Source organism: Hippoglossus stenolepis, chromosome 17 (genome assembly GCF_022539355.2).
Source record: "Hippoglossus stenolepis isolate QCI-W04-F060 chromosome 17, HSTE1.2, whole genome shotgun sequence".
NCBI classification, from domain to species: domain Eukaryota; kingdom Metazoa; phylum Chordata; class Actinopteri; order Pleuronectiformes; family Pleuronectidae; genus Hippoglossus; species Hippoglossus stenolepis.
This window is the reverse complement of record NC_061499.1, coordinates 2,791,919-2,817,511: the sequence shown is the minus strand read 5'-3', so window position 1 is coordinate 2,817,511 and position 25,593 is coordinate 2,791,919. Positions and strand designations below refer to the sequence as shown.

The 25,593-nt window shown below is 43.8% G+C and overlaps 3 protein-coding genes across 4 annotated transcripts in view; 1 reads left to right on the top strand and 2 right to left on the bottom strand.

The window, feature by feature from the left end:
• Positions 1 to 1,413, bottom strand: part of LOC118124472 — an 8,810-nt gene extending 7,397 nt beyond the window's left edge. The window contains exon 1 of the mRNA XM_035182320.2: positions 841 to 1,413. Within this exon, the coding sequence (XP_035038211.1) occupies positions 841 to 1,147 (307 nt within the window). The 5' untranslated portion in view covers positions 1,148 to 1,413. The remainder of the gene's footprint in view (positions 1 to 840) is intronic.
• A 3,066-nt stretch (positions 1,414 to 4,479) lies between these two features.
• Positions 4,480 to 16,489, bottom strand: LOC118124471 (zinc finger protein 391-like). 2 transcript variants are annotated; one of them, XM_047344188.1, is made up of 4 exons: positions 16,026 to 16,489; positions 14,321 to 14,465; positions 8,902 to 8,908; positions 4,480 to 5,966 (listed from the first exon to the last, which is right to left on the bottom strand). In XM_047344188.1, exons 1-4 carry the CDS (start codon positions 16,330 to 16,332, stop codon positions 4,863 to 4,865), a joined length of 1,563 nt encoding a protein of 520 aa, XP_047200144.1. In that variant the 5' UTR covers positions 16,333 to 16,489; the 3' UTR covers positions 4,480 to 4,862. The 2 variants fall into 2 exon arrangements, 1 of the variants encoding a protein (XP_047200144.1); XR_004698736.2 differs by lacking the exons at positions 4,480 to 5,966; positions 8,902 to 8,908 and adding an exon at positions 14,840 to 15,048 and having other exon boundaries at positions 14,324 to 14,465; positions 16,026 to 16,437.
• A 2,642-nt stretch (positions 16,490 to 19,131) lies between these two features.
• On the top strand, positions 19,132 to 25,079 carry LOC118124466 (dynein axonemal intermediate chain 2-like). Its single transcript, XM_035182311.2, has 12 exons — positions 19,132 to 19,807; positions 20,115 to 20,276; positions 20,365 to 20,486; positions 20,579 to 20,721; positions 20,797 to 20,910; positions 20,987 to 21,126; positions 21,235 to 21,357; positions 22,598 to 22,821; positions 22,907 to 23,042; positions 23,139 to 23,285; positions 24,423 to 24,647; positions 24,797 to 25,079. The coding sequence occupies exons 1-12, from the start codon at positions 19,625 to 19,627 to the stop codon at positions 24,821 to 24,823; spliced, it is 1,746 nt and encodes a 581-aa protein (XP_035038202.1). The 5' UTR covers positions 19,132 to 19,624; the 3' UTR covers positions 24,824 to 25,079.
• Positions 25,080 to 25,593: the final 514 nt, after the last annotated feature.

The following is a 25,593-nucleotide window of genomic DNA, read 5'->3' as shown; positions in this document are numbered from 1 at the left end:
ACACCACTAGACGGTATACCCCACTAGACGGTATACCCCACTAGACGGTATACACCACTAGGTTATACCACTAGATATACACCACTAGACGTATACACCACTAGACGTATACACCACTAGACGTATACACCACTAGACGTATACACCACTAGACGTATACACCACTAGACGCAGTACACCACTAGACGGTATACACCACTAGACGGTATACACCACTAGACTGTATACACCACTAGACGGTATACCCCACTAGACGTATACCCCACTAGACGGTATACACCACTAGACGTATACACCACTAGGAAGTGTATACACCACTAGACGTATACACCACTAGACGTATACACCACTAGACGGTATACCCCACTAGACGGTATACACCACTAGACGGTATACCCCACTAGACGTATACACCACTACACTAGACGATAACACTAGGAAGTGTATACCCAATTAGACGTATACACCACTAGACGTATACCCCACTAGACACCACTAGGAAGTGTATACACCACTAGACAGTATACCCCACTAGACGGTATACACCACTAGGAAGTGTATACCCCACTAGACGTATACACCACTAGACAGTATATACTAGACACACATAATCAAAGACTTCATCAACTACAGTCACAACTCGCATTGTTTCACAGTTCAGCTCCGGTTACATGTTGGTAGAACTAGTAACAAGTAACACAACATGTAGCAGCAGTTAGCTCCACTAGCTTAGCCACCACAGAGCAGCCGTTAGCTCCACTAGCTTAGCCACCACAACTCCTGTTAGCAGAGCAGATGCTAGCTAACGTTAGCCTGTGAGCGGCTCCTCCAGGGACTGACCTGCTCTGTGCAGCCGGACTTCGGGCTTCATCACGGCATCGAGCAGCCTCCTCTGGCGGCAGACCTCCCGCTCGGACCGCTCCACTCTGTGTTCGTACTCCGCCACGGTTTCCTCAAACACCGCGACGATCTCCTCCGCCGCCGCCGCTAGCCGCTCGGTGAGCAGCGCTCTCAGCGCCGGGACTCGAGCCGTTTCTTCTCCTTTCTCCAGCTGCAGCAGGAAGTCTTCAGCGGCCGCGCTGATCCGCTCACGTACCGACACCCGCAGCAGCTGCACGGCGCACATTGTCCTCCTTTCTGCGCACATTGTCCTCCTTTCTGCGCACTTTGAGTCTCGGAGCGGACAAAGAGAGCCAGCGGCAGGTAAACAGAGACACCGAGTGCAGAGCCCACAGCGACCCCTGCTGGACTGGACGTATACATGTCTCGATGGCCGCAGTTTTGACAGTTTATGAAATGCGTTGTACTCGTTGTACTCGTTGTACTCGTTGTACTCGTTGTACTCGTTGTACTCGTTGTACCTGTTGTACTGTGGACAGTCAGTATCATCTCGTTCAGATACGCCGGTGAAAATGTTTTTAACAGTTTGTCATTAATAGAATAAACTATGATCTCAGGTGAAGTGTTTCTCATGATCACGATGCATGATGGGATACATCGAGTCCACTACATAGGAAGTAATAATTCTCACTTAACATTCAAACATGGAGAATTCAGTGGATGCGAGTAGAGTCATTTGAATTCTTTAGATTCAGTTGTTTCATGAGAAACTTTGACTTGTGTTTTTGATTTGTTTTATCTGTTATTAAACTTTAAAGTTGGAAAGTTTATAAGATTCAGATCTTTCAGGTCATTTTTAAGATTTGAACTCATTCTCCTTTTCTCACTAAATGTTGACAGTCAGGTACAAAAAGCCTTTTTATAGAGGACGCGTCATGAGAGGGAATCAGACCCTGTTTGATCCACATGAACGCTCCAGTAAACCGTGGAGCTCTGAATGATGTCACAGCTGAATAACCACAGAACATTTGAACTCTTCCACCAACTGTTCTTAAAAATAAATTTCTTCTTAAAACCCACTTACAGTTTTGATGAAGATTGTGACTAATCTGGGATTTGTTCTTATGTGAGAACAGAATCTTCTCACACTGAAAAGAACTCGGACAACTGAAATAAATAATCACTTCGTGTTTTTTACTTTGAATTCTACAGTTGCATTATAATATTTAATTAACAATAATATTTTATAATCTTAAAAGACGTGTTTCAGTGCATGTTGTCATTGTTTTTAACACATGAACATGTTGAAGAGGAGAACACACACACACATAGAACATTTGGCATAAACTGACACACGCCATCAATTTACGAACACGTCATTCATCAATATAACAACACAGATAAAAACAACTGTGCAGTTTCAGATCGGGACATGAATCGGACTTTAACCCTAACCCGAAGAACAAAGAGGCCATCTTGGATTTCGAAGTCTGTGGTGGTGAGGTCCTCCGACCTTCAGTCGATATCCCGTGTTGACAACTTCCGACTCAGGGGTCCGTGATTCTGAGGTTTAATGGTACACGACGTTATAGATGTCTATGAAGGCCCCTCCCCCACAGCAAGTTACAGGTCTCATATTCTACTTTAAACATTCATGTAGGTTGTTTTCACTGGGGCTGTCCATCTTCCTATATATTCCCAAATATAATTCCTTTTTATTTTTAATATTCAAATTATGTTCATCTTTAATGAAAAAGTATTCATAGAATTTAGTCTGTAGGCAGCATCATCATCATCTTCATCATCAGCGCAGCTACGCAGCAGATCAGCGTGAGTGAACAGGTGCGTTCGACTTGATGCAGCGCTGAGTTCACGTGATGCATGCTGGTCCGAACACAATGCATGCTGGTTAAAATTTTTGTCCAATGCTGCAAAACGTCACCAGGTCATGTGACCATAAAACATAGCGGGAGTGAGCCAGCTGCAGTCTGACAGATGTTCTCCAGCTGCAGCACCTCTGTGACGTCACAGCTCTGATCTGATTGGCTGAAGGCTTCAGTGACGCATCTCGTTTTTATTCTAAGAATTCAGATAATTTCTGTAAATCCATTAATATAAGATATAAAAACTGAACCCTCTGTTTTACCTTAAAAAAAGGTCATATACAGGAATTGTATCAACCTTTAACCTCATAATTAAAACTATATATATGTTCACCATATGATTGTGTGAATATATAATATTCACGTAATATGTAACCGGTTAATCTGTTGGTTTCTCTTTGTTTCGGTTATTTCACGTTTGTCTTATCTTCTTTTTCTAATGTGCTGATTAATAAAAAATAAAAAAGTTCTCACTGTTTCTCTCCAACGATGATGTGATGAATTTTCTTCTTCTGTCACTTTACAGTTTTAATCTTCAGCTGAAACAAAGTTGTCAGTCAACGTCGTGGTTCTCCTCTCTGATGCTACGAAGAAAAACTGTCCGACTTGACGTGTTTTTCACGCCCTGCAGCCGCCGGCCGATCAGACTCCGTCCGACCAAGTCGAACGCACCTGATGATGCAAACAGGTCTGTGCCAGGACAGTTTCTGATTGGTGGACATTGAGGAGCCCTTACAGCTGATTGGTCCACCGCAGAGCATAGGAAGACCAAAGACGTGTGGGGGAGCTCCTCCTCCTCCTCCTCCAACATCACCAGCTGTTTGCCCAGAGACACATGAGAAACCTGCATCTTTCATTTGAAAGTAGGAGTGGCCAATTTATTCTCACCATGTTTTCTTCTGTTTTTGCTTAAGTAGGAAGTTTAGTATTGTTTTTAGATTTATTGATTTTTGGATAGATTATGGAAACATTTAGTTTGAAGACAGTTAATTGTTAGTGGTTTTTGTATTTAAGTCCACTCTTAAGATAATAGGTTATTTTCCATCTATGTTTTAGTAATTGTAAAAATAAATACCTTTTCGTTACACTAGAGAAACTGTTCTGTTGGGGAAGATGTGCTACATCATGTTGTCTCTGCCACTAATTGACGGGGCATAATAAATTATTTTTATAATATTAAAATACACATTCAAATAGGGATATTTGCCCAAGTTCCCCCCCGTTTGTTGGTTTGTTGGTTTGTCAGCAGGATGAACCGGTCTCCAGGAAACCTGCAGGACGGATGTTTTATGGGTCAGAGATGAACTCATTATACTTTGGTGCACATCCAGATCAGGGGGCGGAGTCAGATTTCCTTCTCCCTTCCTTTAAAGCTGGTTTCAGACCAGCAGGTGAAATCCAGAGAATCGTCTCCAGAGCTTCTCCAGAGTTTGTGTTTCACAGCTGAACAACTCAGCAGCAGGTTTTCTGCACAGACTCGTTCACAGCATCAGATCCTCCTCATGGTTCAGGTGAGAGGGGGGGCAGCCGGGTGCAGCAGACAGAGACAGGAAGTGACGTGTTACCTCTGCTGCAGAGGTCATGTGATCATGTTGACATCACCTGACACCTTCAGCTCTGATCACCACAAACTCTCTTCACATCTTCGTCTGTGTCTTCATCGTGTGCGTCAGCACTTCTTCACCAGAGGTTTGTTTTAGTTTCTTCATGTTTGTGTCCCGTGTTAGAAGCTCCTCCCCCCCCACTCACTCAGTGAATCAGTGGAGGATCCTCTGCTGTTCACACTGCTCCTGGATCTACACTTTATACAGGAGCTCAGGAGGAGAAGACAAACTGAGTCTCACTCTTTGTGTTCACACTTGATCCTCCAGAGAAGATACAGAGATACAGCATTAACAGAGATAAAACTTTTTTGTAACACTTTTGTTGATGTCTCAGAAAATAATTCATGGAAGATGAATAAAATCTGAAATATTTAGTGGACTGACTTTCAGGAGTGTGTGTGATTTGGTGCATCTTGACTGAATTTGAGGGACCATTGGGTCTTGGTGGAGGAATCAACTCGACCGAGTGATGTTCTTGTAACAAATGTCTCTTGATGACAGGACTTGAGATGTTTGATAAACGTGAGGTGTATCTCTAACATCTTTCCTCTACAATGAGGGAACAACACGACGTGTTCACTGGTTCAACAGCATCCACTTGCTGTTGTGCTTTGCCTGAATTGATATCTTCAGCCTCGTTCACCTGACTGTCTGCGACATGCAGCTTCATGTGTCTCTTGAGATGTCCTGTGACAGTGAAACATTTGCCGCAGACTGAGCAGCTGAAAGGTTTCTCTCCTGTGTGGATTCTCATGTGAATCTTTAGGCTTCCCCTTTGAGCGCAACTTTTACCGCAAACGTTGCAGCTGAACGGTTTCTCTCCTGTGTGAACTCTCATGTGTTTGGTCAGGTCTCCTTTTTCAGCACAGCACTTTCCACAGAAGGGACAACTAAATGGTTTCTCTCCCGTGTGGACTCTCATGTGTTTCTTCAGGTCAGTTTTCTGAGCACAACCTTTACCGCAGATGGAGCAATTGAACGGTTTCTCCCCTGTGTGATACTTCATATGTCTGTTGAGGTGTTCTTTCACATGAAAACTTTTGTTACACACTGAGCAGGTAAATGGTTTCTCTCCTGTGTGGATTCTCATGTGTCTCGTCATGTTTCCCCTTCCACTAAAACTCTTCCCACAGAATAAGCAGCTGTACGGTTGCTCTCCTGTGTGACACCTCATATGTGCCGTCAACGAGCCACTGTCCTTAAATGATTTGTCACAACCTGTGCACGGAAACGGTCTCTCGCCCGTATGGTCTCGGATGTGTCTGTTCAAGTTTCCTTTAAGGCTGAATCTTTTACCGCAGTATGAGCAGGGGAAGGGTCTCTCCTTCACTGAAGTCCCTGCATCAGTTTCAGGTGCTTCACAGTTTTTATCATTCTCGTTACCTGACTGATCTTCATTGGAGTGTGTCCAATCACAGTCACTTTCATCAGTTTCCGTAGAAACTAAAGAATTATCTTCACTAACTGGTTGTAAATGTCCATCAGGACCTGAGTTCCTGGCTGGTTCTGGTCCTCCACAGTTCACTCTGTTCTCCTCAGTCTGACTCTGATGAAGCTGTGACGACTGAGGTGTCTCTTCATCTTCTTCACTCTTCACAGCGACAGGAGTCAATGTGAACTTGATATCAGCCTCCTCCAGCTGCTCTCCCTCTTGATTGGTCCACCGTTCCTCCTGTTCCTCTTTAATGTGGGGGGGCACTGGGTCCTCCTGGTCCACAAGGGGGCTCCACTGCTGCTGCTCAGGGGGAACCTCTGCTTTCCTCACCACCAGCTGCTGGACGTCTGCCGGACACACTGAAACACAAATGCACATGTTTATCATTTCAGAGATTCTTGAAGTGTTTTTAAAAAGTTGTGTTGTGTAGTTTAATGTCAACTGTTGTGATTTTTTGAACGACAGCATTCAGGAAGCAAAGATGTTGAGGTTGTTCATAGTTGGTGTTCTTCTTTTGAGGCCAAATACACAAAGTAGGTGACTAACAGATCAGAACAGGGCGAGTGGAAGTTAGTTAGTTGGTTAAGCCGTTTTCAGACCTGCAGCTAAAATCCAGAGACTCGTCTCCAGAGCTTCTCCAGAGTTTGTGTTTCACAGCTGAACAACTCAGCAGCAGGTTTTCTGCACAGACTCGTTCACAACATCAGATCCTCCTCATGGTTCAGGTGAGAGGGGGGGCAGCCGGGTGCAGCAGACAGAGACAAGAGGTGACTGCTGCAGAGGTCATGTGATCATGTTGACATCACCTGACACCGTCTCAGCTCTGATCACCACAAACTCTCTTCACATCTTCGTCTGTGTCTTCTAGGGATGACGTCATAAGGAGGAAGGAAGATGGCAGCATCAAGTCAAAGCTTAAATTCACCCGAAGAGCAAACTGAAGCAAAAATAATCATCTTAACTGCACGACTCCAGTGACTAAATAAATCTACGTCGTAACAAGTTTAAGTTTTAGTACCTAAAGGTACAGGGTGTAGAATGTAGTGGGATCTAGTGGTGAAGTTGTTTGTTGCAGCTGAACACCCCTCACCTCACCCCTGTGAGGAGAAAGCCGCATTCAAAACCTTTAGTTTGACACAAGTTAGTGGATAAGGAGACAAGTGGTTTGTTTAAATGTTTTGTCTTTTACATGCAGGGCCAGCGAGGTTTAAATATTTTAAATATAACAAATTTAACAAAAAGAGGACTCTAGAAAAAGCAATTCTCTCCCTGGCTTCAGAAAGAAAATAGAAATAAATGAAAACCTCACAAACATCAGCTCTCCTCTTCCCGGATGTCATTAGTTTTTAAATCTGTACTTGTCCCCAGGTACTTTTCTCAAGTATTGGGTTAGGGTCTAACCCAAACCCTACAAAGTACTGACAGTCACATATGTATGGCATCACCACAAGAGGGCGCTAACAGGCCGACAGGACACTCGTCGTCCATGGGGTCGGTGTCAGTGCTGAGATTGTTGGTAAACAGGGAGAGACTGAGATGTACTGGGTGAGTTAGAGGCTGAGATCCACTTCACCAACCAGACATTGATTTAAACTTCCCTTATCCTTCCCTTTAAGGAGAGTGTGCACCACACAACAGTGGAGAGTCACTGTGGTGAGTGTTCGAGTCCCAAATAAATATTTATTTCACAGGGTGAAGCTACTTAAAGGATCAAAGTATTAAAGTATGTGAGGTTCTCCTCGCTAACACTCCCAGTACATCAGTATCAGTCAGTGAAGCAGATGCAGTCTGTGGTACTGGGAGCACTTTACGGGTCAGGCTGGTTCTGTTGAGCTCCAGCAGCTGACAGAGGTTCATCCTCTGAGGAGAATCTAGATCTTTCAGAAGCTCATCAGAGGAGCTCAAAGGATCTTGTGGGTCTCTGAAGACCCTGGTCCTCCTCAGAGACTCGAACCATCCACACCAGCTCCACGGATCCTCTAAGAACATGATGTCATGGTTCAAAGGAAGGGATGGGTCAGTGGGCGGAGCTTTATACTGTTTGATCTCTTATCTCCAACTCAACCTGGAGCAGGTTAGCTGTTCATCATTAGTTACCATGGTGATTTACCTGATAACAAGGGAACGAGCTTCGTAGAGCTGAAAACTCTTAAACCTGAATTAACCCTGAACTTACCCGATAACCCAAAATCCTGCTTCGTAGTTCAGACCTCAGATATTTAGTTTGATCAACTCCTGTTAGCAGAGCAGATGCTAGCTAACGTTAGCCTGTGAGCGGCTCCTCCAGGGACTGACCTGCTCTGTGCAGCCGGACTTCGGGCTTCATCACGGCATCGAGCAGCCTCCTCTGGCGGCAGACCTCCCGCTCGGACCGCTCCACTCTGTGTTCGTACTCCGCCACGGTTTCCTCAAACACCGCGACGATCTCCTCCGCCGCCGCCGCTAGCCGCTCGGTGAGCAGCGCTCTCAGCGCCGGGACTCGAGCCGTTTCTTCTCCTTTCTCCAGCTGCAGCAGGAAGTCTTCAGCGGCCGCGCTGATCCGCTCACGTACCGACACCCGCAGCAGCTGCACGGCCACATTGTCCTCCTTTCTGCGCACATTGTCCTCCTTTCTGCGCACATTGTCCTCCTTTCTGCGCACTTTGAGTCTCGGAGCGGACAAAGAGAGCCAGCGGCAGGTAAACAGAGACACCGAGTGCAGAGCCCACAGCGACCCCTGCTGGACTGGAGGACGACGAGGAAACGAAAGTACTAATACTGCACAGTAGAAATACAAGTAAAAATACCAAGACAGTGAAGTAGAAATACTCCATTACAAGTGAAGGAATAAAGACAACAAAGTACAAATACTCCGTTGCTAATTTTTAAAGAGAACCTCAGCGTTGATATGTCAAAACCTCCTGCAAATAAGTTGTGTAATATTTTTACTTGGACTCTCAAGACTGGTCCACAAACAACTCCGTCAAGTCCATCGAGTGACAGAGGCTAGTCCAAAGGCTAATATAGCTGAAGTTTTAAGCGAGTTAAAACCACTACGAACAGACTTTGAAACAAAGTTCGGACGACCTGGAGAACCGGGGCAGAAGAAAAAACCTTCGACTCCTTGGTACCCGAGAGGGGGCCGAAGGCAAACAAACACTCCTTGACTTTATTAATGGCATGCTGCCACAAAGGCTGAATCCTGAGACGTCGTTCACCTTGGAGCGGGTACACCGTACGCTGGTGGTGTTTCAGGAGGAGGAGTTTGTCTGCGGTGAATCAAGCGACGAGACATCGCACACGACGGGACCAAGATAACATTTGCGCAGGATCTCTCGGCAGAGACTGTTTGGATACATGTTAGACACAAGTAATAAAGTATAAGCAAAAAATATACTTAACCAGTGGGGGAAGAAGAATTCAGATAATTTACTGAAGTAAAAGTACTAAGACAGTAAAGTAAAAATACTCCATTACAAGTAAAAGTATTAAGACAGGAAAGTAGAAATACTCCAATATAAGTAAAATTACTCGGAGTCTCTGTCTCATGTGATGGTGAGACTTCTGAAATAAAAAGATCTGAGAATAAAAGTCTTTTCATTGTACTTTATTTTTTGCAAAGAAGGTCAGACAATCATACAGGATGTGAAGACGTGTGGAGCGAACGATGAAGAACCTTCGCAGGCGTGTGCTTTAATGCAGATTTAGTGAAGACAAGTCACAGACACTAGTAGATAAAGGTCATGAGGCAGGTCCTCAACGGCCATCTTGTCCCACACGAACTAAGATGACAGTGTGGTTACATCATGCATAAGCAGAATACATAGTACAGTATGATTATATATTTATCCATTATCCTTATTTATCCTGTCTGTCTCTCTGAGCCTTTGTGTCTTTCTGAGTCTCTCTGTCTCCCTCTGAGTCTCTGTGAGTCTATCTCCGTCTCCCTCTGAGTCTTTGTGTCTCTCTCTGTCTCCCTCTGAGTCTCTGTCTCTCTGTGTCTCCCTCTTAGTCTCTCTGAGTCTCTGTCTCCCTCTGAGTCTTTGTGTCTCTCTGTCTCCCTCTGTGTCTCTGTCTCTGTGTCTCCCTCTTAGCCTCTCTGAGTCTCTGTCTCCCCCTGTCTCTCTGAGTCTCTGTCTCCCTCTGAGTCTCTGTGTCTCCCTCTTAGTCTCTCTGAGTCTCTGTCTCCTTCTGTGTTGTTGACTGTCTCTTCACTCTTAGGACGTTTCACTTCTGTCTTTGGATTGCAACAAAAACCAGAAAAGATCCACGAGAAGAGTTTAGAGACATGATGTCCTGTTGTCCACTCACTCCATTGCTTCCTTGTCGAACTGAAAGGTAAAGATGCATCAGCAGGTTCAGACCCAGGTTCAGACTCAGGTTCAGACCAGGTCCAGACTCAGGTTCAGACTCAGGTTCAGACTCAGGTTCAGAGCTGCAGGTTCAGACTCAGGTTCAGACCCAGGTTCAGAGCTGCAGGTTCAGACTCAGGTTCAGACCCAGGTTCAGACTCAGGTTCAGTGCTCAGGTTCAGAGCTCAGGTTCAGACCCAGGTTCAGAGCTGCAGGTTCAGACTCAGGTTCAGACCCAGGTTCAGAGCTGCAGGTTCAGACTCAGGTTCAGACTCAGGTTCAGACTCAGGTTCAGACCCAGGTTCAGACTCAGGTTCAGTGCTGCAGGTTCAGACCCAGGTTCAGTGCTGCAGGTTCAGACCCAGGTTCAGAGCTGCAGGTTCAGACCCAGGTTCAGTGCTGCAGGTTCAGTAGGTTCAGAGCTGCAGGTTCAGACTCAGGTTCAGTGCTGCAGGTTCAGTCCCAGGTTCAGAGCTGCAGGTTCAGACCCAGGTTCAGTGCTGCAGGTTCAGACCCAGGTTCAGTGCTGCAGGTTCAGTGCTGCAGGTTCAGAGCTGCAGGTTCAGACCCAGGTTCAGAGCTGCAGGTTCAGACCCAGGTTCAGAGCTGCAGGTTCAGACCCAGGTTCAGAGCTGCAGGTTCAGAGCTGCAGGTTCAGAGCTGCAGGTTCAGAGCTGCAGGTTCAGAGCCAGGTTCAGAGCTGCAGGTTCAGACCCAGGTTCAGTGCTGCAGGTTCAGTGCTGCAGGTTCAGAGCTGCAGGTTCAGACCCAGGTTCAGAGCTGCAGGTTCAGTGCTGCAGGTGCAGGTGGGGGTGTCTTGAGTCCACTGAAGCTTCTCCCTCGACAGTGATTTGAGTGCAGCCACTCATGATTAACCACAGCAGGAAAAGACACTGAATTGTGTTGATTTATGGAGACAGAAAATTGAAATATATATATATATATATATATATATATATATATATGATCACCATATGATTCACCTACCTCATGTATAAAAGTAACCTGTATGTTAACGATCCATATCTGCATCACTCTGCACTAACGTGCTCTGGTCTTAATTAGTAGTTAAAGCTTTCTTGTCCACTCGGGCACATTTTCCTTCCCGTTGCACGACATCAGTTTTTAATCGTCTATTTGTGTAAGTACACTGAGCACAACTACACGTTAACAAGACATTTAAGTAAAAATACTCCATTACAAGTAAAAGTACACAGAATTTTAAAGTTATTATACTTCATTACAAGTAAAGTACCAGTGTTTCCCCCCCTTTTTAAAGTCAAATTTAATCCTTTAAGACTTTGTTAAACTCAATAACTGATTGGTGAGACCCAAAAAATGTCAAAATAATTCTTGGATAGAGAAGAGGATTTATTTAAACCTATTAAGTTTAAGATTACAGAAAAATAACATTGAGTGAGAGTAAAATTGTGACACTTCCTGCCATTAGATAAATGTACAAACATAATTATCATTATTACCATTGTTGTTAAATGATAAAATGGTAAATAGTCTGTATTTATATAGTGTTTTTCAAGTCTTGACAACTCAAAGCACTTTTAGTGTTGTTGTTGTTACTATTATTACTTTAGTCTGTTGGTTGTTATGGTCATGTTTGCCATTAAAGCTTCATTGACTTGAACATAAAACTAGTTTTCTATCACATGACTATTGTGTCTCGCCCACTTTTCCTTTACATTCACCTCACGACCACACAAGAAGGTTCTGATTCACCTTAGCGGGCAGGACGGTTAAACACGGCTAACTACCAGAAGAGCCACGGTTACATTAGCGTCGCAAAAAATCTAACCAGCAGCACTCGCTAGCTTTAGCGCTGCCTATAAATGTAATACTTCAGACTCACATAAATTCATCGTAGCTGGATAAGAAATAGCCAGGGTTAACTGAGACAGTTGAAAACCAGCTTCCATGTGGAGTTTATCAGGACGATGTTAGGTTCAGTGAAGCCAGATAACGAAAACATATCCTGGCTATGTTGATCTTGCCACGTAGAACAGGGCCCAGGTGTGTGCTGACCAACTCTGATGTGTCCACTGGTGATCGGATCATCTGAGACACATGGTAACAGGGCCGGAATGTCCTGAGACTAATGAGGTTACGGCCTCACAGTGTGGTTGGGTTTCTCATGAATTTCCTGTTGAATAACTGAACACAGACATTCGCATAAAGGACCATTCTTTTAGACTCAACTGGGCAGAACCTGTCGTTGTTTTCACGGGGTAGACACTGGGCGGAGCCTGAGAGAATGTCTAAAAGAACAGCAAAGTTTACAGCTGCTGAAGTCGCTGCAGCTGTTATGGCAAGTAGCAACGAGGACATTGTTATTAAGCTCATTTTTCATTTGCCCACATCCGATGAAGCTTGATATAATAGAACGTTTTTCAGTCCCAACTTCTCAGTCGCTCTGACATTTGGTGCAAGTAGAGTAACAAGGCTGGAATTAACAAAGTGTTTTTTACAAAATTTAATTTATCTACAAATTAATACATGTATTCCATTTTGTTTAAGATCAAAAGACTTAAGCCAATTCCAAGCATCAAAACAATTCATCAACATCAGTTAAGATGTATTTTCACAAGAGATATGAAGAAATTAAAAAAACACAGTTCAGATTTTCAACTCTACGGCCAAATTCTCTCTTTACACAATGCTCTGGATCAAATTAAAACCTAAGGATAGACAAAGTTAAGATTGTCGTGAAATCGCTATCATGCTAGTAAATGTCTGTAAGAAGCTAATTTGACAAGATGTGGAAAAATCGAGACAATGTCCCAGAAGGTGAATATTGCACAATCGTAAACAATTATCAACAGTATCAAGCCCCATACGGGGCACCGCATTGTTTTACACTTAATACACTTTGGAGAACAAAGAATCTCTTAACACTTACAGGAGGTTTGTAGGTGTCTGTGTTTAAACCAGACTGAGGTTCCATTGTCTACTTCTAACCAACTTCGCTGTCTTCAGTCTCAGCTTCAGAAGATCCGTCAGTCTTGTACACAGTAAGACCAATCAGGACCTGAGTTCCTGGCTGGTTCTGGTCCTCCACAGTCCTCTCTGTTCCCCTCACTCTGATTCTGATGAAGCTGTGAAGTCTCACCAATACACTGATGGTTCTTTTGCTGATAAATCCAACTAAATCTTTTGTTGCAAATGCTGCAACTGAATGGTTTCTCTCCTGTATGAAGTCTTGCGTGTATCTGCAGACTATCCTTTCGGCTAAAACTTTGACCACACTCAGAGCAACTAAATGGTTTCTCTCCTGTATGACTTCTTAGATGTGCCACCAGATTGGCCTGGTAACTAAATCTTTGACCACACTCAGAGCAAGTAAATGGTTGATCTCGTGTATGAATCCTTTCATGTATCTGCAGACGGGTCTTATGGTTAAATCTTTTACCACACTCAGAGCAGATGAATGGTTTCTCTCCTGTGTGATTCCTCATGTGTGCCTGCAGACCAGCCTGATGATGATATCTTTTACCACACTCAGAGCAGATGAAAGGTTTCTCTCCTGTATGGATCCTCATGTGTGACCTCAGATATTCCTTTTGACCAAATCTCTTACCACACTCAGAGCAACTAAATGGTTTCACTCCTGTATGAATTGTCCCATGTTTTTGCAGTTGGCGCTTTAGCCTAAATATTTTACCACACTCAGAGCAACTAAATGGTTTCTCACCTGTATGCACTGACATATGTGTCAGCATTTCTCCCTTTATCCTAAATCTTTTACCACACTCAGAGCAACAAAAGGGTTTCTCTCCTGTATGAATTTTCACATGAGTCTTCAGATGTTCCTTTCGGGTAAATCTTTTACCACACTCAGAGCAACTAAACGGTTTCTCTCCAGTATGAACTGTCAAATGTGTCTTCAGATAGTCCTTTCTACTAAATGTTTTACTACACTCAGAGCAGTTAAATGCTTTCTGGTCTGTTTTGCATCGCGTATCACTTACAGGCTGAGGTTCCCTGGTCTCCATCCAATTATCATCACTGTCTGCAGTCTCAGAGGAGTCTTCAGTCTCAGGACCTGGTTGTAAATGTCCATCAGGACCTGAGTTCCTGGCTGGTTCTGGTCCTCCACAGTTCGCTCTGTTCTCCTCAGTCTGACTCTGATGAAGCTGTGACGCCTGAGGTGTCTCTTCATCTTCTTCACGCTTCACAGTGACAGGAGTCAATGAGAACTTGATATCAGCCTCCTCCAGCTGCTCTCCCTCCTGCTTGGGCCACCGTTCCTCCTGTTCCTCTTTAATGTGGGGGGGCTCTGGGTCCTCCTTGTCCACAAGGGGGCTCCACTGCTGCTGCTCAGGGGGAACCTCTGCTTTACTCACCACCAGCTGCAGGATGTCTGCAGGGAGAGGAGAGAGGTTTGGTGTTTTTTGGTCTAAAACATTGTCACAATACCAACGTTTTTGTTTCGATTCTGATACTTTATCGATACTTTTTTTTAAAAAGAGCGTAGCTCTATCTGAGCCCGTGGCTCCAGGCTTCAGTAGTTTGATAGTATGATAAGTAGTTTGTGAGGCTACAGTAGTGTGCAGGTTAATCCTGGGTTTGAAATGCCAGAATTACAATGTCATTTATGTTCATTATTTCATGCTGATTAAATTGTAGTTCATCTGTTGAGTGTTTTCTTGTTTGCTCTCATGCATGTAGGTGTTTTCTTTGACAATGGATAAGTAGCCTTCATTTTATGGTATGGTGTACTTATGACGTACTTACATGTACTTGTATTGGCACTGAAGGTTCGCCTGCATGGAGTGAAAGCAAAGCGTTGCACCCACAGGAATATACGGTTCTTATTTAAACCTGGGGAACACTGGCTGCGGAACAGCTTGCTTATGTTGACAGATTAGAACGGTCACGGCGGCTGCAGTTCAGCCGCGCTGCTCTTCTAGAGATTCACGGTCTCGCCGACTTTTTTCACATTCCTGCGCAGTTCATAGCAGAATATACAGAGAAAATCATCTTTCAGCAGTTTCAATGTTTATCTGTCGAATACGACAGTGAGCACAAGTGCTAAATGAAAACAGAAAACACAACTCTCGGTTGTTTCACGCAGACAATTATGTCAAAGTTGTTGCAAAACGAAAACATTTCACATCAACATCAGTCAGTGGACCATGCATGAATCAAGTTTATTTTCTCACATGAATAAATCGAAAATATGTCATGTCTGCTACGACTGACTTCTTTTAAATCGCGTCTATTTCTGTTTGTCGCTGCCTTTCATTAAGTCACATCTGAGGCTTTATATTCATTCATTGTCCCTGTAACTTTCATTCTCCTATTTTATCTCATGATACTTTTTATTTTGTATTCTCTGAAATGTAATAAGGATTTTTAATTGGACCTGCCTGTTTATATTTGTGTCTTTTACACTTTGTATTAATGCTTTTAAAGATTTAGGAAAATTCTGATGAACTTCTTGATGCAGGTGGTGACGTGCAGCTCTGCTCACGTTACATATATTTTAGAGCCACAACCCACAAATGTTTCTTGTGTCTGTCGAAGAAAAGCAAGCTCCAATAGCTTAGCTAGCACAGAGCATCTTAGCTTCACTAGCTTACCTAGCACAGAGCAGCAGTTAGCTCCACTAGCTCAGCTAGCACAGAGCAGCAGTTAGCTCCACTAGCTCAGCTAGCACAGAGCAGCAGTTAGCTCCACTAGCTCAGCTAGCACAGAGCAGCGTTAGCTACTAGCTCATAGCGCCAGGCAGAGTTAGCTCCACTAGCTCAGCTAGCACAGAGCAGCAGGTAGCTCCACTAGCTTAGCCACCACAGAGCAGCAGGTAGCTCCACTAGCTTAGCCACCACAGAGCAGCAGGTAGCTCCACTAGCTTAGCCACCACAGAGCAGCAGTTAGCTCCACTAGCTCAGCTAGCTTCCCGGCTCCTCCAGGGACTGACCTGCTCTGTGCAGCCGGACTTCGGGCTTCATCACGGCATCGAGCAGCCTCCTCTGGCGGCAGACCTCCCGCTCGGACCGCTCCACTCTGTGTTCGTACTCCGCCACGGTTTCCTCAAACACCGCGACGATCTCCTCCGCCGCCGCCGCTAGCCGCTCGGTGAGCAGCGCTCTCAGCGCCGGGACTCGAGCCGTTTCTTCTCCTTTCTCCAGCTGCAGCAGGAAGTCTTCAGCGGCCGCGCTGATCCGCTCACGTACCGACACCCGCAGCAGCTGCACGGCGCACATTGTCCTCCTTTCTGCGCACATTGTCCTCCTTTCTGCGCACTTTGAGTCTCGGAGCGGACAAAGAGAGCCAGCGGCAGGTAAACAGAGACACCGAGTGCAGAGCCCACAGCGACCCCTGCTGGACTGGAGGACGACGAGGAAACGAAAGTACTAATACTGCACAGTAGAAATACTCTGTCAAGAGTACATGTTACACAAGTACTAAAGTATAAGCAACACAATATACCTAACCAGTGGTGGAAGAAGAATTCAGATCATTTACTGAAGTTAAAGTACCAAGACAGTAAAGTAGAAATACTCCATTACTAGTAAAACTACTAAGACAGCAAAGTAGGGGGACATCATAAAAACAAGAAAATAAAAAAGGACCCTAACCCTAAAGAAGGAATTTTATATATTATATTATAACAATGTCTACATATTATTGAATTAAAATATATAATATAATCATACCGTTAATGTCACTTTTCCTGCATCATTGGTTAATAAAGTTATGTTTGAACAAGTCGACTGTTGCTGGGATACGGTAAACACCGTTGCTAAGTTACAGAGCTGCCATTCCCGGAGAGACAGATAGCTCAACTCGTGGCAGCGGCAGCTCGTAGAGGCACTTCCCTGTCTCATTCAGGGAGATTGGACCAGTTTGTGAACCTTGACTTACTTGTTATTGTTCCGGTCTTGGAGGGTTCTGACGCAGTTATGGTGTCATATTTTCTCTAGTAATATCCACATTTATTGGTTTCATCAGAAACAAATGTTTTAGGGGTTTAGTTAAACTTTAATAAGATTTATTAAGAATGTTATGGGTCCATGTCAAGTTTATTCTTTTATTTTTGTCTACTAATCATTTATAAGATGTGCCTGTGCCACACTTCAGACTCATAACAGCCACACAGAACAAATGACATAATAATATTGTTTTCAAAGCCAAAGAAATCCAGTCTCCATGGAAAAAGAAGTTGACTAATCAGCACATAATGTAGATGAGCGCTTGGGCTTCCCACTCTAGGTTTCACTAAAGGTCAAGGAGAACAAGGTTATTTCTCTGAAGTATTCTGTCCTCATATTAATTAGTAATTGTGTTTTTTTAACTGCATTTAAAAATCAAGGGATATTACTGTTGGATATGTGTAGGCTATATTACATGCTCTGCTGTCAAAAAACTTTTGAGGACATCATTATTACTTTGCACTGTAACAATGTGCAACAGGTGAAGACACTGCATACCATCTTATTCCATTCATATGTTTATGTAGCATATGTGCATATCATCTGATTCAATATCTTCTTTTTGCAGATGCAATTATATATTTTTAATGTATTGTTATTTTCATTTATCTGCAAAAGAAAATGTCTTCTCTTAGTTCGCGCTTTAGGTCTCAATTTCAAGGTGTGTTAGCCTGTAGTGTTTTATATTACAACTACTAAGTCAGTTGTACTTTCCGATCCACGGTCCCGTCTCGGGGGAAATCCTGCCAACACTGCCGAGGTGATGTGACCAGGTTCTGATGCCAACAGGGATGTTGTGTCTTTCTGTGTGATGACCTTTATCCAGGCATCATTTTTAGATGTTGATAGAGAGCTGTTGTTAAAACAATGTAAAACCGTCTGGTTCACACGAATGTGGAAGGACTTTACAGTGATGTCAATGAGACATGATACTTAATGACTGAAACTGGAACCGTGTTTCTTTTCAATGAGTTACATAAAAAGATTCAAATTTGCTGTGACCTTCCTCCTCTGTCTGAAATGATGATGGTGAGAAGCTGTTATTAATGTTTCATTAGCTAATTAATGTTTGTGCCTTGTGATCTTCAAAGATATTTCATTATTAAAGTCACTTTAACCCAGTCCTTACTACAATACCTTTGCTATCTTTGACATATGTAAAACCTGCTGTTTGTGTCTGGTATTGCAGCTCTGTTGCCCTGTTTAAGGTTCCATTATTAACATTTACCATCACTGACACAATATGTCATTACAATAGACATCATTTAATGCTTTAATGTAGTTATTATGATCTGTATTTTCACAAATTACTCAAACACAAAAAATTACAAGGCGATTATTTACACAAAAGCAACAACATATACAGCTTCATGTGTCATTTGTCTAATATATGCACTGAGGCTTTAACTCCATGGACGCTCATAACTCATATGAAATATTTTGCAGTTGAAGGAGCAACAATAAGTCTATTTTAAATGTTCTTATGGATGTTAGTGTATTTAACTAAGTCCTTGGAGAATGCCTATGATCCTGTCATAAGGAAAACATTTGGGCAAAAGTCAAGTTATGATAGTAAATAAAACTGTAAATGGTTTATATGAAATTGGAAAGTAACATTTTGTGAGTCTCTCTTTGCTGTCTTGTAACACAAAAACACTGAATACATTTATTCAGCCTAGAGAGAACAAATATAAATGGAGAGTGTGTCTGGTCCTACGTTACTAAAACTTTGTTCCTTTGAGGTATTTTCATCTACATTGGTACAGTTGTGGTCAATAAATTGCTACATTAGCCGTGGCATCTCTGTGCATCCTTGCTATCATGGAGTTATTCACCATCTTATGTAGAATTTAAGGCTAAGTTTAGTTATTAAAGTTATTTAAGGATGAAATGTACATTTCTCCTTTGGTTTACTCAATACAGTCTTTGAGTTCTTACCTATACATAGACACCAAGATCATATGGATCTAATAGGTGTGGACAGTGTGGCATCACAGGCAGCTGCCTGTAATCAGTGTGGCATCAAGGGAAACAAAAGCAGCTGCCTTTACACATCAGTGGCAGTTTCTGTTGACACCGGAAGTGCCTCTACGTGATACCGCTGCCACGATTTGAGCCAGCTCGTATTGCATTCCCACGGGTAACGGTAGAACAGTGTAACGGTAGAACAGGGTATCAGTAGAACAGTGTAACGGTAGAACAGGGTAACGGTAGAACAGTGTAACGGTAGAACAGTGTAACGGTAGAACAGGGTAACGGTAGAACAGTGTAACAGTGGAACAGGGTAACGGTAGAACAGTGTAACGGTAGAACAGTGTAACGGTAGAACAGTGTAACGGTAGAACAGGGTAACGGTAGAACAGTGTAACGGTAGAACAGGGTAACGGTAGAACAGGGTAACGGTAGAACAGTGTAACGGTAGAACAGGGTAACGGTAGAACAGGGTAACGGTAGAACAGGGTAACGGTAGAACAGTGTAACGGTAGAACAGGGTAACGGTAGAACAGGGTAACGGTAGAACAGGGTAACGGTAGAACAGGGTAACGGTAGAACAGGGTAACGGTAGAACGCTAGCGGCGGTTCCATGGACATCGTCCACGTCTACACGAAGCTCCGCGGGGAGCTCGGCCGCCAGTGTCTGTTCTCGGACCGGCCTGCTGAGCTGCTGGTGGACGTGCTCCCAGAGCCGAGTCTGGGTCTGGAGTTCATCCCGAAAACCCCCAGAGAACAGGCGCAGGGGGTGGACCACGACATGTCCGAGCACCAGGTGAGACCCACCTGCTCACACGCCATCAACCGTGTGGAGTTTAACGGCATGTCAGTTACCCGTGTCTGTCTGTCTGTCTGTTTACCTGTGTGTCTGTTTACCTGTGTAGCTGGTGTCATCCACATAACAATGGAAATTAATGTTGAGGAAGTAAGTAGATGATAAACAGAAGGGGCCCCAGGACAGAGCCCTGGGGAGCACCAGTAGTGACGGGACATGGCTGGTCAATACCACTGGAGAAAGAAATGTATGTCCTTGAAATGACAGGTGACAGATTACGTTTGTATTAAATAGTAAAATTCTACAGGTGAACACGGAGTGCTTCCAGTCCAACAGCTGTGGGATCAACCATGTGGAGGGGGGGTGGCCCAAAGACGTCAACCCTGAGGAGATGGAACAAACCATCCGTTTCAGGAAGAAGGTGGAAAAAGACGAGAGCTACATCAACAGCGTCCTGCAGCTGGCCAGTGTAAGATCCACATCCACCCTGTTCACTTCAGTCCACATCCACCCAGTCCACCTCAGGTGTCACCATGTGATGTTATGGTTTTTTCCAGGTAATGGAGCACTGCATCAGACAGAACAATGCTGTGGACATCTACCAGGAGTACCTGGAGGATGAGGAGGAAGTGGAGGGAAGTCAGGAGCCGCCTTCCGCCAAGACCATCTATGTCTTTAGGTGCAACTGTCAACAAATTGATGGACAGAAGGTGACCGATTGATCGCTGAGGTTCTTTGGCTCATTGCATTTCCTCTCCTTTGTGCCTACAGAGATCCTAATGAGGTGAAACGTACCATCACTGGTCTGTCATGGCATCCCGACAGCGGCAGGAAGCTGGCGGCCGCCTACTCCTGCCTCGAGTTCCAGAAAACGTCCAAAGACATGAGCCTGGACTCCTACATCTGGGACATTGGTAGGTCAGAAAGCAGCTGAATTTAAAAGGACCACAGATTCCAGTCTGTTCACAGACGGATGTTGTATGTTTCAGAGAACCCGAACAGACCAGAGATGACACTCAAGCCGACATCTCCACTTATCTGTCTGAATTATAATCCTAAAGATTCACACATTCTGGTAGGAGGCAGCTTCAATGGACAGATCGGTACGTTCAGGGACTGACAGACGGGGATTTTCTGTCTGTGACAAGGTTTATAAAGATGTGACTGTGTTTGTTTCAGCGTACTGGGACACCCGGAGAGGCAGCCAGCCTGTGGAGATTTCCTCTGTGGAGCAGAGTCACAGGGACCCGGTTTATAAAATCGTCTGGCTGCAGTCCAAGACAGGAACTGACGCATTCTCTGCCTCCACGGATGGACAGGTGGACTCATGACTGTTGGAATTAACATATCAGGCTGAAGAGGCCAAAATAGGATCAGGGAACTAATCTTAAAAAAAACTTCTACGACAAGTCTCTTCTCTCCGTCAGGTTCTATGGTGGGATGTTCGCAAGTTGAGCGAGCCCACAGAGCATCTGGTTCTGGACCTGGGCAGGGAGGGGAACCTAAATCGGGCTTTAGGAGCCATCTCACTGGAGTTTGAATCCACCATGGTGAGTTTCTGTTATTCTACCCAGCATGGAGCTCAAGATGCGACAAGGGCCTCATGTACTGTGTCCTTGAGCACTGTTGCCTCACAGGAAGAAGGTTCTTGGTTCAAATCCTGGTTCGGCCAGAGTCCTTCTGTGTGGAGTTTGTCCCACAGTCCACGGACATAGAGAATAGGGTTAGGAGAGAACATGAGAGTGAACTGTTGTTTTTAGTTTGTGTAGTTAGTTTAGTTGTTGGGTTAGGGTTAGGGGCTGCCCAGGATGAACCCCTGTACACTGGGATTAGCTCCAGCCGCCCTTTGTTAATATGATGGTTGTAGATCTCAGTGATGGGATTTCTGCCCAGTAAGAACATAAAGATTCAAAGTGATGCAATATCTATTAGTCACACTCTCTGCCCTCCTGTCCACCAGAGGGTTAACCCAAAGGAGGGCAGAGAAATCTAAACCAGCTGTCATCATATGATTCATTAGCAGAAGCAGAGGAATGACTTATTAATGCAATATAATGAAAGACAATTCAGACATTTATGACGTAAATAAAATGGTAAACAAATTCAATAATATGTTAATATGTTTTGTAAATGTAGGTCCTAGTCTTGCAATAAATATTCCAAAAATAATGGAAGATAATGCAGACGGAAACACAATAATGGATAATGTTGGTAGTATTTTTCTTTAGTCAGGTTTATGTTTCCAAACTGCTCAAGTTTATTCTGTCTCCTTTATTTTACTCCAGGAAAAATTGAACACAGGTGGAAAAAATGGTTTGATATAAATAAATTATCGCTGAATCTTGAAAAAAACAACTTCATGATATTTAGTAACCGAGAGAAAAACATTGAAGCATCAATAAATATTGGAGTTATTGACATTTGTAGAGTAAATGATAGATGAGCTCACATAAATTTACAAAAAGTTGAAAATATCTAAAACAAAGTAAAGGATTCATTAGATAATAAGAATCATCAGTAGAAGTCGATCCATCAAGCTAGTAGATTACAGTATTTTGCAAATTATGTATAAAGCTCAAAAGAAAACTTTGCCTACCAACACAGAGAAGATTTGAAAAAAGGGAAAGCATTATAACTAAAGAAACAGAGATCTTTAAAAAAAGGAGATTCAGAAAATAACTGATGGAACGTTGCATTAAAGGAATCAGTAGTTCAACAGATTAAAACTACTTCCAGCAGTTTAATCTCAGACCCTTTGTTTTTATTACTCTGTCCTCGATGTCTCTGCAGCCGACTAAGTTCATGGTGGGGACGGAGCAGGGTGTCGTCGTCTCCTGTAACAGGAAGGCAAAGACACCGGCCGAGAAAATAGTTTGTACGTACGATGGTCACCACGGACCCATCTACGCCCTGCAGAGGAATCCCTTCTTTCCCAAAAACTTCCTCACCGTGGGGGACTGGACGGCCCGAATCTGGTCTGAGGACATCAAGGAATCATCCATCATGTGGACCAAGTAGGACACAGACCCTCCTCTCTACATCCTGCTCAGTTTGGGTCAAACTTAGACCAGATTTTAAAATCCAGTGTTGTTTCCTCAGATATCAGATGTCGTTCCTGACAGACGCCTGCTGGAGTCCAGTCAGACCCTCTGTCTTCTTCACAGTGAAGAACGACGGTGTCTTGGACGTCTGGGACATCATATTCAAACAGAACGACCCCACACTCAGTCTCAAGGTGCTTTTCTCTCCCCCATAAAAATATAAATGTCATTGTTGTGTGTCGTTAATGTTGTTGTTTGTTGTCGCTCTTGTTGTCCGTGGTCATCCTCAGGTGTGTGACACGGCTCTGAACAGCCTTTGCGTTCAGGACAACGGGCGTTTGGTGGCGTGTGGTTCTCAGCAGGGCGAGGCCACGCTGCTGGAAATCTGCTCTGGACTGTCGACGCTCCAGAAGAACGAGAAGAATCTGCTGGCTGCTGTGAGAAACACTGAAACACCTGCAGATACATGTTTAATTCCCTAATCTTAGCTTTTAGAAAACTGCGTCCAGGGCGAAGATGTTCAGAAACTCAATGTCAGTGTTGTCGTGTGGAGAGGGAACACTGAGGGTTTGGCCTGTGGTGTCACGGTGTGCTCCTTTGTTTACATGACGCGCTTTAGTGGTGTGCCCCAGGGGTCGCTTTTGGGTCCAATTTTATTTTCCTTATACATGCTCCCCCTGGGTCACATCATAAACAAGCATTTGTTTCATTACATTTTCATACTGATGACACACAGTTGTTCCTGCCTGTTGAACCCACAGACCCTGGTGAGTTCTTTAAACAACTGTCTTTCTGAGATTAAGCGCTGGATGTCCAGAAACTTTCTGCAGCTGAAGGCAGACAAAACTGAGATTGTTTTAATTGGACCGTAGCACATGACCAAACAAATACTGCCACCTGCTGGTCAGATATTGGATCAAATCAAACCTGCTGCAAAGAACCTTGTGTCCTGTTTGACAGCAATTTTACTTTTGAGCAGCACAGCAAAGCTAAAAGTCAGTTTTCTAAAAGTCAATCAATTTTAACTTTAAAGACATGGAGACAGTTTTACATACTTTTATTTTATCACACCTTGACTCAACAGCCTCTTTACTTCCCTAACCCCAAAATCTATTGATGGACTCCAGACTGTACAGAACTTTACCAGAACCACAAAACATGAGCACATCACTGCTGTTCTAGCGTCTTTACACTGGTTCCCTGATGTTTTAGAATTTTTAGAAAGATTTTACAGATTGTAATGTTAAAGCTCTCCACGGCTTTTCTCCCAGCTACCTGTCAGACCTTTTAGTATTTTACGAGCCGTCACGTACGTGGAGATCCTCGGGCAGAGGTCGTCTGTGTGTTATAGATTAAAAACTAAAGGGGAGTGAGCGTCAGCTGAGTCAGTGATCTCTTTGAGAGAAAGTGATGAAACTGTTATATACGGCTTCACTTACTACAAGGAGTGAAGCTCAGGACAGTTTACTGTAAATGACAGATGTAGCAGGACAAGCAGAGCTTCCCAGATGTTCCACCGTGAAGAAGAATCAAGCTGAAACATCTCAGACGTAACTGTGTTTCTTTATTTCCAGATGTTTGAGCGCGAGACAAAGCGAGAGAAGATCCTGGAGTCTCGACAGAGAGAGATTCGTCTGAAAGAGAGGAGTCGATCGGAGCAGAGCAAAGAGGAGGAAGGAGGTCAGGAGGAGGGAGAGGAGAGTCCTGAACAGCTGATCGTCAGAGCCGAGAACGACTTCTCCAGCATGGTGGAGATGGAGCAGAAGAGGAGGAAGGAGAGGCAGGACGGATCAAACCAGGTGCTTTTTATTCATTTCTTTGTTCGCTCATGTTTTTCCTGTGAACTCCTCAGGTTTCAGATATTAAACAGTGAATTGTGTTTTTCTACTCAGCTGCAACAGTTTCCATCAAACTGACGTTTAAATATATGAACGATTCTGTTTTTCAGGAGAAAGACGTCTGTAAAGAAAAATAAGTGAAAGACGAAGCAGAAACTTCAACAATATAAACATGATCTCACTTCCTCGGGATTAGAGTGACAGATTGTTTGTTCATGTTGCTATGGTAACGTCTGATAGCCGAGGGGTAACGTTTACTCTTCAAACCTTTGTTTCCTTTTTTTTCTACTTTTTAGTTAAATGTTCAGGTCTGTGCTGAAACACAAGTTGTCGTCTTTGTTCTACTTTCAGTAAACAAATTCAGATTTCTAATAAAAATTGTTTCTACTTGGATTTTTCTGGATCTCTCAATTTGACTGAAACGGTCACATCAGGTGATCGTGACTCTGTAGCTGTAGTTCTACAGAGAAGCCACAGGGGGCACTGTGTTAAAGCAAACATCACCAATGACCTTTAAAACAACTGCTGAACAAACCTCAACGTTCACTTAGCTGCAGCTGCGACGCTTCCAGTCAAATCTCCTGATCTACCCCAGCAGGGGGCGCTGTTTCCCTCGTAAAGGATGGATTTTTTCCCACCGACAGTATTTTATTCCACTTGTAGTATTGGGTGTTTTTTGGGGGGGTTCTTCTGATTTGAGGTGTTTTGGAGCTTTAATGAATTTGTACTTGTAATAAAGTTCTGTACTTCATTCCCAGACTGGATGAAGTATTTAAACCCTTCAACTGTTTCCACTATTAATGACTCAGCTGTCGATCTGAACCGAATCTACTTTGTTGTTCTTATCTTTTTCAATTGGAGGTTCTTACAGAACGAGCACGAATAGCCGTGTTGGTTTTAACGTGAT

Excerpts from the sequence above, each read along its gene's own strand:
- LOC118124471 (XM_047344188.1), bottom strand. The coding sequence starts at position 16,332 with ATGTGCGCAGAAAGGAGGACAATGTGCGCCGTGCAGCTGCTGCGGGTG. Across the intron at positions 14,466-16,025 it reads AGTCCGGCTGCACAGAGCAG|ACATCCTGCAGCTGGTGGTG; the intron begins GTCAGTCCCTGG and ends CTCTCCCTGCAG.
- LOC118124466 (XM_035182311.2), top strand. The coding sequence starts at position 19,625 with ATGGACATCGTCCACGTCTACACGAAGCTCCGCGGGGAGCTCGGCCGC. Across the intron at positions 19,808-20,114 it reads ACGACATGTCCGAGCACCAG|GTGAACACGGAGTGCTTCCA; the intron begins GTGAGACCCACC and ends AAAATTCTACAG. Across the intron at positions 20,722-20,796 it reads CTCCTACATCTGGGACATTG|AGAACCCGAACAGACCAGAG; the intron begins GTAGGTCAGAAA and ends TGTATGTTTCAG.